Here is a 23,016-nt window from a genome sequence, read left to right on the forward strand (position 1 = left end):
GTATCTTATATTACAGTCAAACATGTACATCTTTCCTACTCAAAAATGATCCTTGGGTCTGTATCGTTTTCATATAGTGAAAGCTTGTTAGAAATGAAAAATTTCAGTCCCCAACTGAGACCTCAGCAAATCAAATTTGTCGGTAACAAAATCCCCAGTATGCACATGTGAGTTTGAGAAACACTGATATACACCTCTGCCTTATAGTTCCTTGAAAGGTCTCACTCACTTTTATAATGCTCTCTCTCCATCCACACCAATTTTAGTATCCTACACCTAGCTCATGTTTAATAAACATGTGTTAAATAAAACGTGTTTAGTGTCAATTATAAAATATTCTGATGCCTGGCCAAAATGTCCTTGTCATAATCCTTGTATGAGGATGATGCCTGAAAATGGGTTCTTTTATTACTTGAGTACTTGACTTGAGTTTTTGATAGACACTCCTTGTACCAAATTCCACAGAATGGTGCAGGAGGTTTTAGTGTATAATTAGTGTGGTGACACTTCATTTAACCAAATATTATTCCTTCTTTCTGATTTATTAAAAGTCATTTTGCATGACTTCTTTAAAATGCAGTGAATAAAACCTAATCATATCTGGTTTAACATTGTATAATAATGCACTGGGGACTTCAAGCAATCTGAGAGGGAGGTGGGAGTCATTGATTTAAAATTTATTCTAAGAATAATTACACACTAATTCAGCACAGATGAGAATCAAGGCTTGAGAAAATATAGTTCACTAACATGAGAAAAAGAATCAATTCTCTCAATGGCTTATTACTTAATGCCACAAGTATTTCAGGATTACACAGCTCTTATTCATAAAGCATTATTTTCAATAATCTTTGGAGATTTGCTTAAACCAATCATAATATTTCTGTGAGATATTTATGGAACAGGTCTTATCTTCCATTTTCATACCAAGCAATAGATTATCTAATGAGCTTGTTCAAGGTCATTTCAAAAAGCAGATGTGAGGCCTAAAACTCAGATCTCCTAGTAACACTAATACCACTCTTGGGAGGATATTATGAAAATTAAATGAGTTAATGTTTGTAAAGTGCTTAGGACAGTGCCTGGTACTTGATAAGCTTTACATAAGTATTTGTTGTTTAATGAATAGATAGGTGGGTGGGAGGTAAGAGACAGGCAGATAAATTTTCGGTCTCGATGATAAACTCAAGAAGAAATGTGACATCTTGTATATGTCTTTCCGCCTATTATTTAAGCCTTCTGAATAGGGCAGTATGAGTAGAATTTAGAAAACACAGAAAATAATCTTCTGTCTCAATTCTGTACCACCCCCTCATGTTTTGTTAATAGGCCTTCTTACCGTAGAAGGAGAGTATGTTAACTCAACAGACATCATTTGGTGGTTTTGGTCTAAGGGAAACAGAGGACTTCTTCAGCATGAGGCCTCAGTTAAAATTCATACACATTATCTAGAACTGGGACCTAGAACTGGGATCAGTTTTCTCTCATTGGCAGTACAAGTGCATTTGCTAGAATATGTGACATCTTCAGCCCTGAAACTGATGATGAAGGAAGGTACATTTTCATGAGTGAGTAGCAATGAGCCCCATATGATAGATGTGACCTGACTAGTTAGGCCAACCCTGTGGGACCCTAAAGTGGGTGCTTTAGGTAAGGAGGGACTTGGGTAATGGGTGAACAGAGCTATTGCCTAAAACCCATTTCACCCACTTCATAATTTTCTTAAAATTGGCCCTGCTCTCAGAAGCCAAGGGGGTATCAGAAGCGTCTCCTGAGGCTAATAATGCTGTCATCTATGAGATGAAGAACACTTAGCCCATATGAAACTAGGCCAAGTATGTTAAAGTGTACCGTATTATTAAAGTGTATTGTTCCTACACATCTAAGAAGCACATTTTTTCCACATATTTTAATAGAATTCTGCAAAATTGGTGTTTCCTCTAATCTCTTAACATGAGTTTTCCACCTCTCCAGAGACTCTAGGAACATAATTTGCTATTTTTCTCTCTAATTATTTATTACTCAAAATTTGTAGCATAATCTCATTTCCCTTATTTTGATTGTCCTTAGTTAAAACCATTTTCTTTGACAGTGTTAATTTTAAGATTTATGTATATATTTTATTATCTTTTAATGCTTTAACTTCAACTTATACTTGATTCCCAAGAATAATATTGCTGGCTTAGAAACTATAAGTATTTTAAATGTTATAGATTTTCCAGATTGTTTTCCAAAAAAAGGCTACAATATTTCACACTTCCACAGGCAATGTATGAGAGCTTCCTTTCCTGGAATGTCCACCAGCAACAGGTGATATCACCAATTTTGAAATTTGCCAGTCCTGGGACTGTAAAGTGATATGCTATACTTTAAATGGTCTTTCTGTAGCTTTTTGTGAACTTCATGATCTTTTCTCCTTTGTTTTGACATTTAGATATGAAAATATAAACTGCTTATTCATATCCTTTGTATAAAAAAGATTTAGAAATAAAAAATTAAATTTAAAAAACAGCACTTAGAAAAATAGAAATATTTTTAAATTGATGTGTAAGTAAAGCTTCCTTTCCTATGAAAGAATTTAAATGATGTGACATTTTTAACTTCATAAGATTAAAAAATGTGATACTGAAGATCCATGGAGAACTAGCACTGCTGCTGAAAGTAAAAATAGGAATCATCATTTTGTAGAGGAATGTGGCAGGAAGAACCACAGTTTTAATATTTAATGCATTGATACAATAATTCCACATTACACCCAAATCTCAAAAAAGCAATATAAACAAATATGGTAGTAAAGTTGGATTTTGTATTAACAAGTTGAAAAAATTCTAACTATCTGTCAAGAAGAACTTGGTTAAAAAACTATAGTATACCCATACAATAAAACACAAAACAGAATGAAGCAAATACTTTTCATACACTTTCAAGAAACTAGGATGATATTGTGGTCAAAGACTCAGGTTTGGAGAAAGACAGTCCTTGGGTCAAACCTTAACTCCACCATTTATGATATACACTGTTCAGTTCCTCATCTGTGAAACAGAAATAGCTACCTTGTGGACCAGAAGTGAGAATTCAATAAGTTAATGTATATAAACTACATAGCACAGTGCATTTACTTAATGATCAAAAAAGGCTAACTTAAAGCTAGTGATATAACAATTTATCACAATCCTTAAAAACTACATTGATATGACAATATTTTTATCACAGTCTTTATTTTTATCAAAATATTAAAAATGTCTGGGGAATTCCCTGGTGGTCCAGTGGTTAGGACTCTGTGCTTCCATTGCTGGGGGCCCGGATTCAATCCCTGGTCGAGGAACTAAGATCCCGCAAGTTGCGTGTGGCAGCCAAAAAAATTTGAAAAAAGTATCTGTTAAAACATGTGGGGTAAACTATTGTAAAAGAGGCAGGAGGCAAAAAGTCAGGATGTAAATGTGTGTGTGTGTGTGTGTGTGTGTGTTTGTACTTGTGTGTTATGCTTAGAGAGATGCCTGGAAACACGCACAACATTATTTAACTGTGTTATCTCTGGGTGGTGGGATTTGGAATGATTTTCGCTTTCATCTTTGTACTTGCAAAGGTTTGATTCAATATTCTACCATAAACATATAACATCTTTATAAATGGGAAAACTATTTTCTAAAAGTGTGGTTAGAATATGCATCCAAATAAAGAACTATTATTTTCTAAGAAAAACAGACATTGAGTCTTTTCAAACATTGTACATCTTTCAAAGTACTGTAAGATGCCAATCAACTGCTATATACAAATGAAAAAATACATAAAATTAACATAGATCTCAATCATTTTAAAATTCAGAATGTCTCTGATGAAAATTGATGTAAAATACTCAATGTGACAAAGTAATAGGATTTCCTTCCATAAAACAAGAAACAAAATCAGTCTCAGGGTGCTATAGTCATGCTGTGTACAGTTATGGGTTAGAGATTTCAGACAACACAAAGTAAGGTCTTTCTGATACCCTTAATATGCTGTTTCTCCAAAAATGAACAAATAATGAACAGGAATCCTTGAGCAAACAAACCAATGGAAGGGCAAACACTTGTTATTCCTGATACTGGCTCTCTCAGATGAGCCTTCAGATTACCATGGAATGTGCCTGCCATTCTGGCATTCCCAGCATTCCTACTACGATGCAAGTACCAATTTCCAGCAGAATCTTAATCTGTTTTATACTACAGCTGTGAACTTGGATTTCCATGCTATACTTCCATAGAACAACAACGATTTTTTGAGTGCAATATTTACAATAGCAAAACATTAAAAATATCATAAATATCTAACAATATGGAAAAGATTAAGGACATTAAATTAAGTAAATATTGAATACATCCAGTAATATAATTTTATGTAGCCCTTGAAATAACATTTACAAAGTTTTTACAGCATGTATTTCTGACATAATAGTATGGTAAAAAAGCAAACTAGAAAATTGTATAAAATGTATAAAAAAATTATAAAGAAATGTGCCCCAAATTAACTGTCTTTGTTGGTGGCATTTTAGGTAATCTCCCTCATTCTTTATTATTCTTTTTTTTTTTTTGGCGGTATGCGGGTGTCTCACTGTTGTGGCCTCTCCCGTTGCGGACCACAGGCTCCAGACGTGCAGGCCCAGCAGCCATGGCTCACGGGCCCAGCCGCTCCAAGGCATGTGGGATCTTCCCGGACCGGGGCACGAACCCGTGTCCCCTGCATCGGCAGGCGGACTCTCAACCACTGCGCCACCAGGGAAGCCCTATTATTCTTTTTATATATTTTCCAGTTGAACTAGATCTTAAATATCATCTAATCCAAAAATCTTCATCTTCTGTAAAATGAAAGGAATCTAAGAAATTAAGTAACTTAGCCATGGTTTCACATAGACATTGCAACCCAAGCCAGTATTCCTCTCTTCCACAGTACCATCTTGCTTCTCTTTGGGAGCATATAACTATCATTTGGAATAAATTATCTGTCCACATTTTTACCTTGATCCCACTATCTTCAAGCAAGCCCAACATGTCCAAAGACAGTTTAAATTCAGCTACTTGTTGCTATCATTTTTAAATGCGATCACTGGTCTTGACTGTAAAGAATTAAGCTAACATGTACCAAGGCTTTGCATGTTAACTCACAATTAATGGGTTTAGCATCTACGTAAATTTAGGAGGGGGCTTCTCACCAAGGTAGAAGGTTGACTCAGGGTCCTAGCGAGGCAAATGGGGAACTGCTTGGCCACTAAATACTTAAAATAGCAAATAGGCAGAACATCCTTGTGCTTCTGGAAGAAACAATGAAAATCTGTAATAAAGAAATACCTAGGACAGTAGTTTTCAACAAGTGGTCCAGGACCAACACATTAGCATTACCTGGGAACTTATTATTTCTTAACCCACCTCCCTATTCTTACTGAATCAGATCAGCTGGAAGTAGGGCCCAGCAATCTGTAATTTGACAAACCTTCCAGATAATTCTAATGCATACTAAGTTTGAGAATCATAGTCCTAGCAAATCGGTAGATACTATGGTCAAACTTTGCTAAAACCATGTTGCTTAAGCAAATATTCACGGAAGGATTCCTTTTACCTTCTGATAAGTATAAAATACAGAGCTAGCAATTAGAGAAGCAGGGACCCCTGAGAGTCATTTCTGTCCTCTACACCCCTTAATCACTTGTTTGGTCACTCTGATAACGAGTTGGAATGCTAAACAGATTTTTTAAATTCCAAGAGTTCCCTGCTCTAAATAGATCATCTTGTTGCACAGATGATGAGATTCACATATGACTTTCATGTTTTTCCTTAGACAAAGAGTTGAAATGAGTTATTATTATTAAAGGTTATTACTAGCTATTGGCAGAATTCTTCTTTCTTTGAAAATAGAGACATCACTGGCTTGACTGACTCTGAAACAAGGTTACAGAGAACTTTCACTAGAGGCAGTGGGCATGTGAGTTCTGTTCTTCAGCTGGTTTTGCTCGGACATATTCCGAAGCACATTTCATTTTGCTCTACAATACAGCTATTTCCTATCAAGCACTCACTATTTTTTCTCTAAACTTCAAAGAAGCAAATGATGCTTGAATATCTGAAGGAAATATTCAGCTCTTTTATTAGTATATTTGTAGGTTTATTTTTTCAATTGCTTATTCATTTAATTGTGTACCTACTAGGTATACACAATGCACTTTCCTATGCAGGATAACGAATAAAAAGATGAATAAAATACTCCCTGTTCTACAAGAAGTTTGTCATATAAAAGGGGAGATGAGAGTAACAGACAAAAATTATAAAAATATAACAAATTTTTGTTATAAAATGTAACAAAAATTATAAAAATATAACAAAAAATATAATCTAGGCATCAGAGGTATATGACTAACGTGAGATGATGCCTTAGTTAACTTGTTTACCATTTCTAGTTTGAGGGGAATTTATGGGTGAATTTATATATTAATTTGGATTTTAACAAATGGCAGAAAGGAGGAAATTCTAGGAGACAAAAGCCTCAATGGCACTGCAAAGTAGAAAGCTTTGAAATGTGATCAGGCAAAGGTGAGTAGCCCAATCAAAGTGGTTCTCCATTCTGCCCACATATTAATATCACCTGGGAAGCTTTTAAAAAAAAAGTAATGCCCAATGTCCGGAGAAAACTATAATTCAAAAAGATACATGCACCCCTATGTTCATTGCAGCATTGTTTACAATAGTCAAGACATAGAGACAACCTAAATGTCCAACAACAGATGAACGAATAAAGAAGATGTGGTACTTATATACAATGGAATATTACTCAGCCATAAAAAAGAATGAAATAATGCCATTTGTAGGAACATGGATGGACCTAGAGATTATCATACTAAGTGAAGTAAGTCAGAAAAAGAAAGACAAATACCATATGATACCATTTATATGTGGAATCAAGACACATATGAACTTATCTATGAAACAGAAACTGACTCACAGACATAGACGAGGTTGCAGAGGGGGAGAGGAGGGATGGATTGGGAGTTTGGGATTAGCAGATGTAAACTATTATAAATAGAATGGATAAACAACAAGGTCCTACTGGATAGCACAGGGAACTATATTCAACATCCTGTGATAAACTATAATGGAAAAGAATATGAGAAAGACTGCATATATATGTATAACTGAATCACTGTGTTGTACAGTAGAAATTAACACAGCATTGTAAATCAACAATACCTCAATAAAATAAAGTTTTTAAAAAGAACTCAGGTAAAATAAGAACTTTAGGCCAGAAAGTTAAGAATTAAAAAAAAAAAAAAGTGATACCCAGATCCAATCCCTTCCCCCCAAATTCTGATATAATTTTCTGAAGTGGGGCCTGGGCATTGGCCTCTTGAATTTTTATATTCCCTGGGTAATTCAAGAGTGAGGACAAGCCTGAGAGCCATGCTACCGCAGGGATATGGAGATGTCTGACTCCATGGCTTCGAATGCTGGGGTAAGGAATTTGCGTTCTGTTTAGGAGGAAATACAAAATCATTAAACACTTCTGCACAGGAAAGTGATGTGAGCAGAGGTGTGCTTGTGGAATATTAAACTGGCACTTGTGGTGGGGATGTATAACAGAAGGCAGAGACGAGCATCTGGGAGGGCAATAGTTACTGTGATAGCACCAAAGAGGCACAGCAACTGTGAGGAACATGGAGTCCTGGCCAAGAGAAGGCATACCTTACAGGGCTCAGGGTGCCGGATCTGTGCTGTGGCTGAAAGAGAGAGAGAGGACCTGATGCGAGCTTTAGAGCCTAGGAGGTGAGGGAATGCCGTACTAGTCAGAGGAACATGGCTGGCAAGACCCACAGAATGGAAGCATCATGCATTATCCATTATCTATATATGCTGAGGCCCTGGGACACACAAATCAAAACTACCAGGTACCTGGAAAATCCATGCTTTCTCAAAACTTTGCCTATAGGAGACAGATTAGGATTCGACATTATTTTGAGGTTCTATCCCAAGTGGAATTTTTTTTTGAGATATAAATGACATCTAACATTATATTAGTTTCAAGTGTACAACATAATGATTCTCTCTCTGGGTGTGTGTGTGTGTGTGTGTGTGTGTGTGTGTGTGTGTGTGTGTGTGTATATGCTGTGAAATGATCACCACAATGAGTCTAGTTAACATCCATCACCACATATAGTTATACATTTTTTTGATAAGGAGAACCTTTACAATCTACTGTCTTAACAGCTTTCAAATAGACGATACAGTATTATAACTCTAGTTACCGTGCTATATATTACATCTCCAGCACTTATTTATGACTGGAAGTTTGTACCCTTTGATCACCAGCCCCAGCCTCTGGCCACCACTGAGGAGTTCCCAGAGGAGATCACTGAATCTGTAGAAAGATGTCTTGAGGGAATATCAAGACAGGAGGCAAAAAAGATGGCTAGGGATCAAGGTCCTGGAGAAGGCTCATATTTGGGGCAAAAACATAAAGAAGGAGGCGTCAGAAAGGTGGGAGAAGCAGGCAAGGGCACTAGCAAGGAAGTTAAGAGAGAAAAGGGTTTGTAAGGAAATCCCAGAGCATGTAGCGCCCCCTCAGTGCTAGGATAGGTATTTATTCCACTGATACACACATTTCACCAAGTTTGGGAAACACTGCTAGAGGAAGATCACGGAAATTGAGAAATTATCTCAGTGAACTTACATTAAAGCCTAATTTACATTCCACCCATGCTCAAACATGCTCTTCTACCGAAAATAAGGCAATTGTAAATATGGTGGCTGGATTTTGTAACAAAAAGGAATTTCTTGGTAAATTCTGAAAGGACAATTTTGGTGGGGTGAAAATCTGATTATTGAGAGTTAATTAGAGAGAGATTAACAAGGGGGAAAAAAAAAAACTACTTTTCCTTAAGTCTTTGTTTCTCAAACTGTGGTTTGTACTTCCACAAAGAGACGCTGTTAAGAGGAAGCCACTTTAGCTAAAAATAAGACAGAAACCATATAAGATATCCAGAGCGAAATAGTAATTAACTGAGAAAAGTCAAGTCTAAAAAGGAAGTGATTCGGGACGTTTCAACGGTATTTGTAACACTGAAAGTAGAAAGCAAAAGTGATACAAAAATTAAGAGGTGGTCTTGAAAATATGGTTAGATGCTCCTAAACTCCTACCAAATTGAGGACAAGGTCTAAAATATTTCAGGCAGCTAAATCTGATAATACACTAGCATAGTAAATGCACTGTATCTGGAGTCTCCAAACACTCTTAAATTAATCCACATACTCTGTCACTTGAAAGGTCCCGTATGAAGGAGTTTGTTTTCCTTCCTAGAGTCTTTCTCCATCTAAACATAATATGAATATTTGTTTTTACAAATTAAATCTGTCACTTAGAGCACAGTTTAGTCTGTGGCAAAACCAAGCAAAAAAGTCTAAGTTCCAAACAAAACAAAACAAACAAAAAAACCCCAGTCTCTTCAATTCTAAAGAAATATGAAAAGAACAATGATCTGTAATAAATTACTTATAAAAAAAATAAAAACTTATAAAATTTTCCATGCTGCATCTTTTTAAAAAATAAAAGCAGAAGGAAGTGCATTTAAAGAAACAGTACAAAGAAAGTATCTGCAAAGCTGCATTAAACATTTCCCAGCTATGGAAAACTCAAATACCCAATCTGGTTTCTATGAAACTTAAAAAGATCAAACAATTAGAAAGAAGCTAGGCTTGAAGGAGAAATGCTAGGGATTTCAGTAAACATCTGGTTACCATTTTCAATTGAAAGAACTAGCCCACTTAAGGAAGTAGTTTAGTTTCTTTGGAGTAAAAATGAGACAGTGGCTTTTTGTTCCCTTTTGCACAGTGGAGGGTAAAGGAAACATCAGACTGGAGAGGTCACTCACAGCTCAACTTTTATAAATAAGAAAGTTTTTTTTTTTTCAAAAACTAAAGTAAATTGAACTCAGGTCCCTGTAGTATAAACAACTCAACCGAGTTAAGGTTAAATAAACATTCCTTGAGCTCTCCTGTGCCAGTTAAAGAACAAATTCTGTTCGGTTGTAAATACATCAGTAATTCTATGAGCAATGAGGAAAATAACAATAAATGCGAACACACAATTACCATGTGTCATAACACAAAAAAATAGAACAGTGCAGCCCTATACGTTTCTCTGATTCAATTTCTTTTCTTTTCTAGTTCGATTAACTGAAGGCACAGAAGCACTTCTGATACCGTGCAAAACCTATTGCTTGCCTAATAGAAAACGTATGTCCAGTGTGTTCGAGGAGAAATACCGACAAGGCAAAACACACTGTGCCTTTTTTTTTTTTTTTTTTGCGGTACGCGGGCCTCTCCCTGTTGTGGCCTCCCGCTATTGTGGCCTCTCGCGTTGCGGAGCACAGGATCCGGACGCGCAGGCTCAGCGGCCATGGCCCCACGGGCCCACGGGCCCAGCCGCTCCGCGGCATGTGGGATCTTCCCAGACCGGGGCACGAACCCGTGTCCCCTGCATCGGCAGGCGGACTCTCAATCACTGCGCCACCAGGGAAGCCCCACTGTGCCTTTTAAATGGGGCCTTTACTCTTTCGTCTTCCTGCTAAACAGTTGTAATGCATATTAAATTCAGGAAGGCAGCAGGAGTGCTGGTGTGGGGCTGGAGGGGAAGAGGAATGAGGTGTTCATTAGGCTCTGAAATTTTAACTGATGAGAAGAAGCATCTGTTATGAACGTGCACTGCTAGCCAAAAGGAACCGTCTCCAATTTTGCCTCCAGATACACGTTTCTCCACTCCTTCTTTGCTTCCCCTTCCTCTCTTCTGCCCAGAGGACAGGAGGCTAAAAGCAAGGACTCAAGGAAAGGAATCCTAAAATGATAGAGGTTTAAAATCTTGTCTTGCTTTCTCTCATTCCGTGTTGTATAAATGTTAGCGCCCGTCCCAGAACCGCAGATTTGAAAAGGGCGTCGATGGTGATTGTACTCATTCTCCTGGCTGATAAAGCAGTCCCTCAGCAGCATCTCTGCTTTGCTCCCATTCCAACAAAACTTCCTACTCTTTGAAATGGGCTGTTCCACTGCTGGATGAGTCTGATTGATACAACGTTCCTCCTTCAGCTGGTCCTATGCCTTCTAGGGTTACCACAAATAAATCTTGTACTCAAGCGACCCGTTAAACAGCGGGAATACAAAAATACTGGCCCAACTACTTGCAGGGCCTCCCAGAAACGGTCTTTTCAATAGGAACAATCTATTTTCCCGTTCCTGCTACAGTTCTGGTTTCTGCTGCAACTGTAGAAATATGCCCTCTTCGAGTATACATAAATAATTCCGACCCAACGATAAAATATGCTCTGCGTCAGAGTCTCTGGAACTGCATATTACTTAGACTCTACCCTGGGAGCAAGTTTAAAACTTTTGGAAAACATTTCTTTTCTCTTAGGCCACTATTCATTCTACGAACTAAGACAGTGATTTCCTAAATGGTACCTCGATGCTATGAAAGAGAAAAATTTGATGGTACCTCTTTCTTTTTCTTTAGAGAAGTACATGTTATAAAAATCCTGGGTCATATGATATGTTTTTCCAAAGCAAGGGACTGGAAGAGCATGAAAGTGAATATTTTACACTATGCTAAGAACAGAACCAGAAAGCGTAAGGCAGAGGACACAAACAGGACCTAAATGACATGATGGGGGTTTTGACCTTTAACGTCTACATGCACGAGCTGAAAAAGCTATACGCTTACTTTTCCGTGTCCTTTACTGGAGAGAATCTTTAGGTAACACTGTGCGTTCTATTGTTTTACGGAATATTAAAACTTCAATGAATCAATCATCACCTCTAAGCAGATAACCTACAAATCTACATCTCCTGCCCTGACCTCCAGTCTCTGCTAAATACATCCACATGAAAACCTCAAGGCACCCGAGTCTGAGTATGTTCAGAACTAAACTCATCCGCCCTCCCTACAGAACCAATAGGCTGAGGAACACCGCTAAACGTGGCAGAGGAGTCTTGAAAACCAAAGAGGGGAACAAATGGACACAAGCATTAAAAACCTCAACAGTATAGAACTGTTTTATGTGTAAAGTATTAGCTCTATCTACTACTGAATTTCTGGTTGCATTATTTTTGTTATAAGAGATTTGAGCATGAAAAGAATACCAGTGTTCCTATAAAGTTACATAAAAATGAAATGTTGATGAATTAAACTTTAATGTGAAAGTCTGAGGTAGTTCACTATTTAAGGGGCTCAGCTGTTGGTGTACTATTTTATCCTCATTTATTCATGTATCCAATAAATATTTATTGCGTGGCCCTATGTGGAGGGCTTTGTTTTATGTGATGAGCTGAGCAGACAGGGCTCCTGACCTCAAGGAGTTTACAGATTTTTTAGAAGTTTAGTTGTTTTTTCCTAATGGAATGATCCAAGAGACTGTGTGTTGGAATTTCAGGAGGGTTTACAACGCAGATCTGTCAATGAAAACGTGTTAAATTGGGAGGGAGACTTGGAAAGGATAGGACCTGATAGGGAGACATATCAAGTTCATTTAATGCAAAATATCTAGTAGCAGCACCCTTCTGCTACTGAGAGAACCCACTTTAAACGTACCTCTCCACAAAGGAATATTCACAATCTCCTTTCTGTATCTAGTTCCTGACAGCAGTAGCAATATTACCTCCCATATTTAGAGTGCCTACCACGTGGCATTCTCAGAACCATCTCAAAACAATACACTACAGAAGAGAAAACTAGGGCTTTGAGAGGCTAACTTGCCCAGGGTAGTGTAACCATTAAAGGTAACACTAGGGAGTCCAACCCAGGTTCAGTCTTAACTCCACGGCTTATTCCCTTTAATTACCACAGTCTACTAGCTCCCCAAGAAAGCAATTATTGCGGTTAAGCTCTTCTTACTTAATTTAAATCTCAACTTCCTTATGGCTTCTTTTTGAATACATATATATTTTGTAATACATTTTCCATTACAAAAGTTAAGGTTGGTCTATAAGAGGTGTTTCTTTTCCATATAAACTGCAGAAACAGCTTCTGGCAAGTAGCCATTATAAATAAACCTTCAAAATTAGACTAGATTTCAAATGATACATGGATGTGTTGGACATTTTTAAGAGTGCAGGTGAATGCAAATAAAACTATGGGAGGAGAGAAACTATAAAATTATAAACAAGGAAGGAAATAGGCTTTTTCTTCTTTAATATATTTTCCACAACATTAAGTAGTGATCTGTATCTCTCGCTCTGTTAACTATCTTTTAATAGTGCATCCCAAGAACACAGTTGGGTAAACGACAGTGTCCTTCTTAGTGGGGGGAAAGCTGTAGCAATATTATTTAAAATACGATCTCCAAACACAGTATATCAAATGTAATATCAATACAAATATCGATAAGTACTATTTATCACAGTATTAACCCTAGCCCTTCCTAGAAATGCTTTCACTATACCATGCTGTCATGTTACACTCTCAGCTCATTGGAAGGTTGCTTTGTGAACCAAGATATGACATCCACTTCGTCTGCAATACAAATGTTGCTCTGACCCTTGACCCGTTACATAATGTCATCAACTTAATAATCCCTTTGAAAAAGTTGTTTTAAATGTACTACTTGGGCATGTCGAAGATCAGCAGTAGGAACTATAGAACTCCCTCCTTCCTGAGAGCGAAACCTCTATTCTTTCCCCTGTTGCTCTGGGTACTTGGCAACTCAAGCCAAAATTAAGCTGAAATTATGGTAGCTAAGAGGAATATCCAGTTTGAGCTCTAATTTTATATTTCCATTTTAGCAATCTTATTATTATATGTCTGACTATAAACCATCAAATCCTTTTTGAATGAGATTTGATGTAAGTTAAAACCTAACCTACCTCAGTCCTAGAGTTTAACCATCAGCTTGGTCTGAAATCAGATGACATAGAATTAGTCTAGATCCATGGGTCAGCAAATGTTTTCTGTAAAGGGCCCAATAATAAATATTTTAGGCCTTAAGAGCCATACAGTCTCTGTTGCAACTACTCAACTCTGCTGTTGTAGAAAAAGGCCAAAGACAGTACAAAAACAAATGCGTGGCTGTGTTCCAATCAAACTTTGTTTACAGAAACAGGCGTTGGGCCAGACTTGGCCAGTGGGCCATGGTTTGCCAACCCTGGCAAGAAAATGTCTATGGTCTTTCACTTCCTGTACTTCTTCAAAAACCGTTCCATGTAAAACCCCCAAGTTACAAAAACAAGAGCAATTTGAAACCATAAGAGTGACTCCAATCCTGTAGCTTTGATAGCAGTTGGCATTTGTTTTTCACGTTGACTATGTAATACACTTAATGTAACAGTGCAGGATGTACTCAGGAGTGGACAGAAAATTGCTAAATATGCTCTACTCTTCAAGTGTACATAAATAATTCTGATCTAATGATAAAGTCCATTGAATCAGAGTCTCCTGAGTCACACCCTTCTTGGATGTTGCCATGGGAATAGGCTAAGAACTTTTTTGGAAAACACCTACTCTTTTAGGCCACTATACTGTTCCACTTACTAAAGCACTGATTTACTAAATACTATCTAGATACTAGGAAAGGGAAGAATTGGTTGGTCCTTCCAATCTTTTCCTTTAGAGAATTACACGTTCTTACAAATGCAGGGACGTAAGATATATTTTTCCAAAGAAGGGTATTGAAGGACCACAAATGTATATGTTTTACATTCTGCTAAGTTTTGTAGGCATAAATCTGTAAAGACAATTGTCCTCTTACTGTTCTCAAAATCAGCTTAAAGTCAAAATGCTGGTACATAACTATACCAATAAATTTTAAGTAGTTCAATGGCATTGTAGCAAGCAGACTTTTGTATCGTTTTATTCCCAAAATTAACTTTAAACATTGCTATTCTTTGAACCAATAGTATATCCCTTAGGACAATGCTCCCCAAACTAGGTTACATGTCAGAATTACCTGTGTCTGATTTTAACATATAAATTTCTGGGTCCCACTACCAGACTACTGAATGAGAAAAACATCGATGGGGCTTTACTTTGTTTCTTCCCGGAACTCTGATGCGTGTGGACAAAGTGATTAAATTCTCACTACACACTCCTGTGAAGTAAAAATTCATTACGGCGTTTAACAGATAAGAGAGCTAGAACTCAGAGAACTGAACTTGCTTAAGGTCAAGTATACACAGCCTTAGAGGCGTTCCGGTTAGAGCCACCAATTTCTGTTATATCATAGAATGGAATTAACCGGGGAAAAACATAATGCCCATATTTGAATTTACAACCCAAGACTGGTTACTTTTCCTTTCAATAAATGTTTACTAAATTAGTGGGAAAATTAAATACAATATGAAGCCCAAATGTAACTCTGCAAGAACAGATTATACTTAATCGTAGGATGTTGCCTGCCTGAACAAGCACCCTTTAATTTTTTTCTAATTTTTATCCATTTCTGGCCTTAAATGGTAAAAAAAAAAAAAAAAAAAAAAAAAGTGGCCCCATGCTGGAAAAAGGCCACCTGTGCTTCAAAGGATGGCACAAAAAAGAGATCAGCAGAAGTGATGGGGGTCAAGTCAAAAGAGGATTGGAAAGCAGGTGGAATAAATAAGTAGAATAGGGAAAACGCATTTTATATTTATTTTCCTAGGACTAAAAATGTATTTTATAAATGCGTCAAGTCTGCACCTGAGTACTTTTGTACTTTGTGCCTATTTTGTTTTTAATGCAATATTTTCAAACTTCAGGTTAGCAAACAGCAATGGGGAAAAGAAAGAGGGGCGGGGTAGGTGTCCAGAGCATTCTGAATTGCTTCCACTCTCCCCAAGCTGCTCAACATGGAGAGATGAAGTTTAAATGTTCCAATATAGCATCCCACTCGCTGCTGCTGTACACATAGTAAATAAGCATGGGGTGGCTATGTGGAGCTAAAGAAACAAAATTTTTACAAGAATCAAATCTCTAGAAAATAGTTTTGACAGTAAGGGCTTCAGTTCAAACATAATTTGTAGATTAAATGTGTGGCCACGGAAAATAAGCTGCAATAAACAAGTGGCTTTTTTTTCTGTAGGTTAGATAATCAGGGACATGTTAGATGACGGTCATAGAACTTTTTTTAATCTCAGGTATTCAATGCACATGCTCTCACCGTGAAAACTACAAAATCAAATGAAGAACCAAAAACCAATTTCCCATACTTGTGAAATTGCTACCCTTTCTTGAGGCTGATCCAGGAAAAATATCTTACTATACAAAGTAAAAGAATACCCAGAAAGAGGCATGGATATTTTCAAAGCTGAGGAAACGTGTGGAAAGGGAGCCAAATCAGTATTTACACTGACAAATTCTGGTGACACCGTCTAGTTATCTTGTGCTACGGGCCCAGCAGCTCCCTTTGCTGCCAGATTCTATTGCCTTCAGGTTCTCTTTGCACTTTCTTGGTATTTGGAAGCTGCAAAGTCATCCTCCTTTTTCTTGTAAAACCGACTCAAGGACATCAAGGGAGAGAAGAGCCATATTCCTTGTTTTGCAACTGGAGAAAACTTAAAATTGGAATTGAAGTTGAAATGCACAGATAATCCAAGTTGTGCCTATACACAGTCAGTAGCAGCACCAAGAAGACAGAAGAACATGGGAATTTCAGACAATAGTGTTGTGTTATCAGGGCCAATGCTCTGCAGGATTCCAGGAGCACAGCTCATGTGGCACAAAGGAGGTGGTTATACAGTCAAGCACCTGGTTCAGCAATGGGCTAAAATAATTTACGGGATGAGAGGAATACTAAATGTTTTACATCTTTCCTTAATACCAACAACAGCTATTCTGATCAGTGGTTTTCTGACAATATCATTTATGGATGTGCCAGAACTTTAGATTGGTCCTTCTTAATAGAACCAACCCCAGTGAGGTTTGTAAACTTGGTTTCCAGCTGCTCTGATATTCCAGAGCATTCAACTTCCCTTTTGTTTTTCTTATGTGTTTCCCAAAGCCCTAGATGTCCATACTTCTCCTGGGGGCGGGGACCAGCAAATGGCATTCCTGAAGACCTGTGCTAATGACCTCTGCACATTTTTAAGAACTTTCTTTTCATCAAAGTGGATCTCTTGGGGCTTTCTTCCCTGGGAGCTTTGTTAGCTAAGCAGCTTATAACTTTACCGCCAACATGGTAAAAGGTGGTGAAGAGTAATCATGGCTAAATGTCCCCCAGCCTCTTCCACTGACCAGCATAAACCAGCACTTTAAAGAGCAAGGGGGGACCTAACTGAAGAGCAAGTGCTACCGGGATGTCAAGATGGCTGAAAGTGAAATGACAAATGAAAATTATTGTGGCACCGGGATCTGACTTTTTCTCCCAAAGGAAACCATCATGGAGATCAGCAGTGGATTCAAATTGCTTTTCCTCCCCTCCCTTTTGATAAAAAGGAAAACGGATACACTGTGTTGTCGTAAAGAGAAAAATCTGATCGGCTCATGGAGAACGAGTGCTATACATCGTGGTAGCTCTAATAATGATAGGTTAGTGCAGGATAAGGGGACAAAAGAGGGAGTGGGCAACACGGAGGTGAAGAGGGCGAGCACAGAAGTGAGAGCTGGAACACAGGGGTTCAAATCCTGCCTTTCCATCACCCCAGGTTTAAGATACAAGGTGAGTCACTGCACCTCTCCAAGCCTGTTTTCCTCTTCTGGAATTGGGGAAGGAATGAATATTTCTTAATCGTAGGGCACTCAGGGGCCTTCAGTGAGGATTAAATGAAGCCATGAATACAGAATACAACATGTCACATGGTTAGTTACTCAAGAAATGTCAGCTGTTACTGTTATTGCCCTTTTTGACCCTCATCACCTACTCAACTTTTTTCTCAAATAACTTGTTTAAAAACTTGTCTCTTATTTTTCACTTCAAATGACAGACATAAAAAGTACTTGACTAGTAATGGCGTGTGAGATAAATATCTATACTTCTTTTGCATTTAGAACCAATCTGTGAATCACATTTAAGCTGGCTTCTCGAAACAATTTCCAGCACATTCTACTTGCAGTCAGATGAAGTGGCAATTTTCTTAAAATATTGAGCAGTTTGGTGCTGGGCAGAACATGTATTTGGACTCATAAACATAAACATGTTTTATGTAGCATTTAAAGATGAACTATGCAGCTCCAAAATGCTATAAAAATATAAACAAAATAATTTCAGGAATAAAGAAATGCAGCTAAAAGAAAATGGAGAGGAAGCAGAAAAGGCGCCACGTTTTCTATGATGCAAGAAAGGTGATCATGGGTAAAACTTGGTTCTTGTGAAATTTTTTAGAGGAAGAGAGTAGCACATTTCAGGAAGTATTTAAATTAGAAGACAAGCAACTTTGGTAATTAATTAATGACTTTGGTAATTAATTCTGACTCTGACCTTTTTCTAGTAGCCCCAGCCCAGGGTCAGCACTGAGCCTTTCTTCAGTGATGACAACCGCGTAGTGATGCCGAGTGAGAATGCGCTGGTGGAGCTGAAGCTCCCTTTTGCTGGAGGAACGAGGCCTGTAGAGAACGGCCTTTCTGCCATGGCTGCCGAAGTGGAGCTCAATTGACTCTTCGATCTACAGAAAGAAAGAAGGCATAAAAATTCAAGGAGAAAAAGGAGCACGTTTCCCTTGAAGGAGATCGTTAATGCAAATCAGAGGCCGTTCAGAAAGTTGTCTTTTAAGTTTTTCTCTGTAAAGGAATGACAGATCCTCTGAAAGGCTGACCAGCACAAAGCCAACCTCATCTGCGAGAACTGAAGGTGAACTGTATTTTTCTCATTATTCCAGAAGGATGAAAATTTCAGGCCATTAAAATAGAGAGTTCCTGGAGGAATACCGTGGCATGGAAATACTGAGCTCAACTCTGGCTGAAAAATAGAAATTAATAGCAACGCTTTTCATCTGCATTGTGCTTTTCTGTAGTAGTTCCAACTGCCTTATCTTTTAACAGTTCTTTTAGGTAAACACATTAGAGGAAATAGACACAGGGAGGATGGATTCTGCACTGGAAGGACAGGGGAGTACAGCTGAGAAGCAATCCTAGAGCTCTCTGGAGACGCACAATGCTGCTGCTTCTCTCCATCAGGACGCAGCAAAATTTGGATGCGTCTCAATGAGGCAGGATGGAACTTCGTGTGAGAAGGGGAGGGTATCACTTAAGTATCATAATTTTAGGTTCTTCCTTCAGTGGTTTATTGCTCCTCCAAAGAAATATTCTTCTTTCTCACGCTGATGTTTGAAATACCGTTAACAAGAGGGAAGTTTTGGGACTTCCCTGGTGGCACAGTGATTAAGAATCTGCCTGCCAATGCAGGGGACACGGGTTCGAGCCCTGGTCCGGGAAGATCACACATGCCGCGGAGCAACTAAGCCCACAAGCCACAACTACTAAGCCCACGCGCCTAGAGCCCATGCTCCACAACAAGAGAAGCCACCGCAATGAGAAGCACGCGCACCACGACGAAGAGTGGCCCTCACTCGCCGCAACTAGAGAAGGCCCGCGTGCAGCGACAAAGACCCAATGCAGCCAAAAAGAAATAAATAAATTTATTAAAAAAAAAAAAGAGGGAAGTTTTGAATTGGCAAGTAGAAAGAACACTGACATTGAAATTCATTATACGGTTTAACGGCAAATACTACGTGTTTTCCTGAAAATCTGTGACTAAATCTTGAGGAAGTAGACATTTTTTACTACTGCAAGGAGTGATGAAAGTGGATGGGGGTTAGAGAAAAAAAAAATGGGAGAGGCCAAAGAAGAGGAGACAAAGGGGTTGGAGGAGGCAGATGAGGGGGAAGAGGTAAAAAATGAAATTGGGAAGGCACATTACTTTTAGTGGCAGCTCTGAATCAAACTGTCCATTTCAGTGATCTAAGACACATTTTGTACCCTGTCTTTTCACTCCTTAAATTTCTTCATTATTTCCCATTACTGACCGAAACAATTCCACATCTTTATCAAGGAATGTAGGTCATTTGAACTTAGACCCCCATCTTCCTTCTCTGGTCATGTTGTACTCTTAGTCATTTCCATTCGTGATCCCATTCTGCTCCTTCATACGGACTCCACTGTGCCTTCAACCAACAATTCCTTCCTCTCTCTCCATTCTTCTGTTTAGCAAACTCCAAATCAAACAGTACCTCTGGAAATTTTTCATTGAAATACATCCTTCCATCAGCACTTATGAAATTGTGTCTCTCCCTGATGTGGGCAGCCTGCATTGTCCCTGTGTCTCTAGTACACATCGTACATACTTAATAAATGAAGATATCTAGTAAATGAATGGACCGTAATGCTCTATCAAGATCTGATCTTTGAATATACATATGGAAAGAAGAAACAGCTTTAGCTTGTAAACCCTTTGAGGGCAGGAACCATATCCTATTTTCATTGCATACAAATGATGGCTATCTGAAAATTCAGAGACAAAGCATGGTGTAGTGCAGAAGGACACAAACTCTGCAGCCAGGCTGCCGGCTTCGAATCCCCTGGTTCCACCAGCACTAATCATGTGACCATGGACAGTACCTTCTTCCTAAGGCTGCTGTGAGGATTAAGGACTTAATATTCGTAAAGTGCTTAGAACTGTGCCTGGCATAAAGGAAGTCCTATACATGTGTTTTTAAAATAATCATATGTCAAAAAGAGCAGAGAGTCAGGAACACTGTTTCTGTATCTGAGCTTTGCCTGACACATGCTAACACAGGCTCTTAATACGTGTGTGATGAATACAAAGGAAAGAAAGAAAACACCAGCTATCACACCTTCTGTGCATGGTACTTTGGGAAAACATGATCAGACATTTTCCCTTGTTAAAGGACATTGCGTTTTATTGATAACGAAACTATTTAAACTCAAGAATTTAACTGCAAACTGGGACAAAACTCTCCAGCAAATGTTGTAATTGTTCGTAGTGATAAACAATTAAGAAGGAGTATTTGAAACCAACTACTGGTTGAGCCTTTGGACTCAGGAATTGAGGGAAACGGTAGCCCATAGGAGGCCAAAATAAACAAACATGCATCTAGGTGAAAGGGGAAGACAGATGCTTCCAAATATATCAGTGTCACTCAAGCGAAATACAGTGTCCAGATTTCCCTTCTCACATTATTTTCTTTCACAATCACAGGATGCCCCTCTCGATTACAGCTGGCTCGGGTACAGCGGTGATTTCACATGAGGAGAGTGTATTTTCAAACTTTAAGTTCTTATTATTTTGAAAGATATAATCCCTCTTTCCCACCCCCACCCCCAAACCATGATCAGTTTAAGTAAGAGCAGCATAGTTCTCACCGGCCTATCTTATAGAGAGCATATTTTAAATAAAGTGTTAATTACTGGCCATATTTTATCATAACCTTTATAACACACTGAAATTTTAACTCATGTCTCAGACTACAGAGAATAAATAGGAAATGAGTTTGTCTGTCAAATTATGTTGTCTTATCCTGCCAAATTATGTTGTATTATACAAACTGCCCCTGTCATAATATTTATAACACCCTGTATCAGCAGAATGGCCCAATACCAAGGGGCGAGAACGGTTTTTGCTGGTCCAACAACAGGGGCACGCACTGCGGATGTGAAATACAGTTACGTCAACCGCACCAGCAAATGCGGGATTATCAAATGCCCGGAGCAGCACTTTTGGAAAGGAGAGCTCCTGATGACTCCTACAAGTTTGAGGGTCTATTTTTAGTGGAAGAATACATTTAACCTGGCTATCACTACAACAACTGAACTTAAGACTTGCGGGTCTGCTGCGGAGAATTTAGAAAAGAATGAGTGTTACTGGATGTTGACACTCTGAACCCCGAGTCACTTCCCTTCTCTCCCTTCTTCCTGAGAGATCTGCAGAATAGCCCCTCAGAAATCACTTCGCTGGACTACACGAAAGTTGCTTTATAACCGAACACATTATTTTTATTGGAAGGGCTTCAAAATCTGAAGCCTCTATGCCGCCTTAGGATAGAGTGTCGTAATAAACTAGTTGGAGGGTTAGATGCAGCCATGTAAGGAATCAAAAATCTAGATTTGGATTCTCGCTCTGCCACTCACGTGCTTCATGCAATGGGGAGAGTGATGTAATCTCCCCCCATCAGAGTTTTCTCATACGTATAGTTGAAGTAACGAATCCTACTTCATGAGATTGTATGGTGAAATTAAATCAGTTTTCTATATGAAAGTGTCCAACACAGCATCCCACCAATAAACGATGTCAAATATATACAAGTAAAATTGAATAAAAATCTATATCATATTGTAACTGCTTTTATATTAGGAATTCTGTAAGTTTTTCAATTAATATAGTTTGGTCTCTATAATAAAAAGCCTTTCTACAGTAAACTATATGCTGCTATATACCCTGATACATATTTTTCTCTGTAGGGTTTATCATCTTTTAAGGCAAAAATATGATTTCTTTATTATGTTTATTGTCTGTTTCCCTACACCATAAAAGAAGGTAAATGAAAGCATATACTTTTGTCTGTTTTGTTCACTTTTGTTTCCCCAGCCTAAGAATAGTCCTTGGCACATATGGGCGCATAATAAATATTCTTTGAATGAATGAATACAAACATCTTTTTTTGCAATATGTAAAAGTCTTTTTTATAAATACTACCATGGAAGATTGGGACAGAAAGTGGTGAAAATCTGTATTAAGAAATTTGTTTCAAATGTAAAATTGATAGCTAGTGGGAAGCAGGCACATAGCACAGGGAGATCAGCTCGGTGCTTTGTGACCACCTAGAGGGGTGGGATAGGGAGGGTGGGATAGGGAGGGTGGGAGGCAGACGCAAGAGGGAGGAGATATGTGGATATATGTATATTTATGGCTGATTCACTTTGTTATAAAGCAGAAATTAACACAACATTGTAGAGCAATTATACTCCAATAAAGATGTTAAAAAAATAAAAATAAAGCAATTTGTTTCAGTAGAATAGTGGCAAGAATGACAAAAATAGAGTCAAATATTTGAGCAAAGTAATGAACTTACAGTTAAAAAAAAATTCAATAAA

At 38.2% G+C, this 23,016-nt stretch overlaps 1 protein-coding gene across 1 annotated transcript in view; it reads right to left on the reverse strand.

Annotated features, from left to right (window-relative positions):
* Window positions 1-23,016, reverse strand: part of CPED1 (cadherin like and PC-esterase domain containing 1) — a 301,545-nt gene that overhangs the window by 245,848 nt on the left and 32,681 nt on the right. Inside the window, exon 2 of the mRNA XM_030857653.2 lies at window positions 18,389-18,572. Within this exon, the coding sequence (XP_030713513.2) occupies window positions 18,389-18,572 (184 nt within the window). The remainder of the gene's footprint in view (window positions 1-18,388; window positions 18,573-23,016) is intronic.

This window comes from Globicephala melas, chromosome 9, assembly GCF_963455315.2.
Source record: "Globicephala melas chromosome 9, mGloMel1.2, whole genome shotgun sequence".
NCBI lineage: Eukaryota > Metazoa > Chordata > Mammalia > Artiodactyla > Delphinidae > Globicephala > Globicephala melas.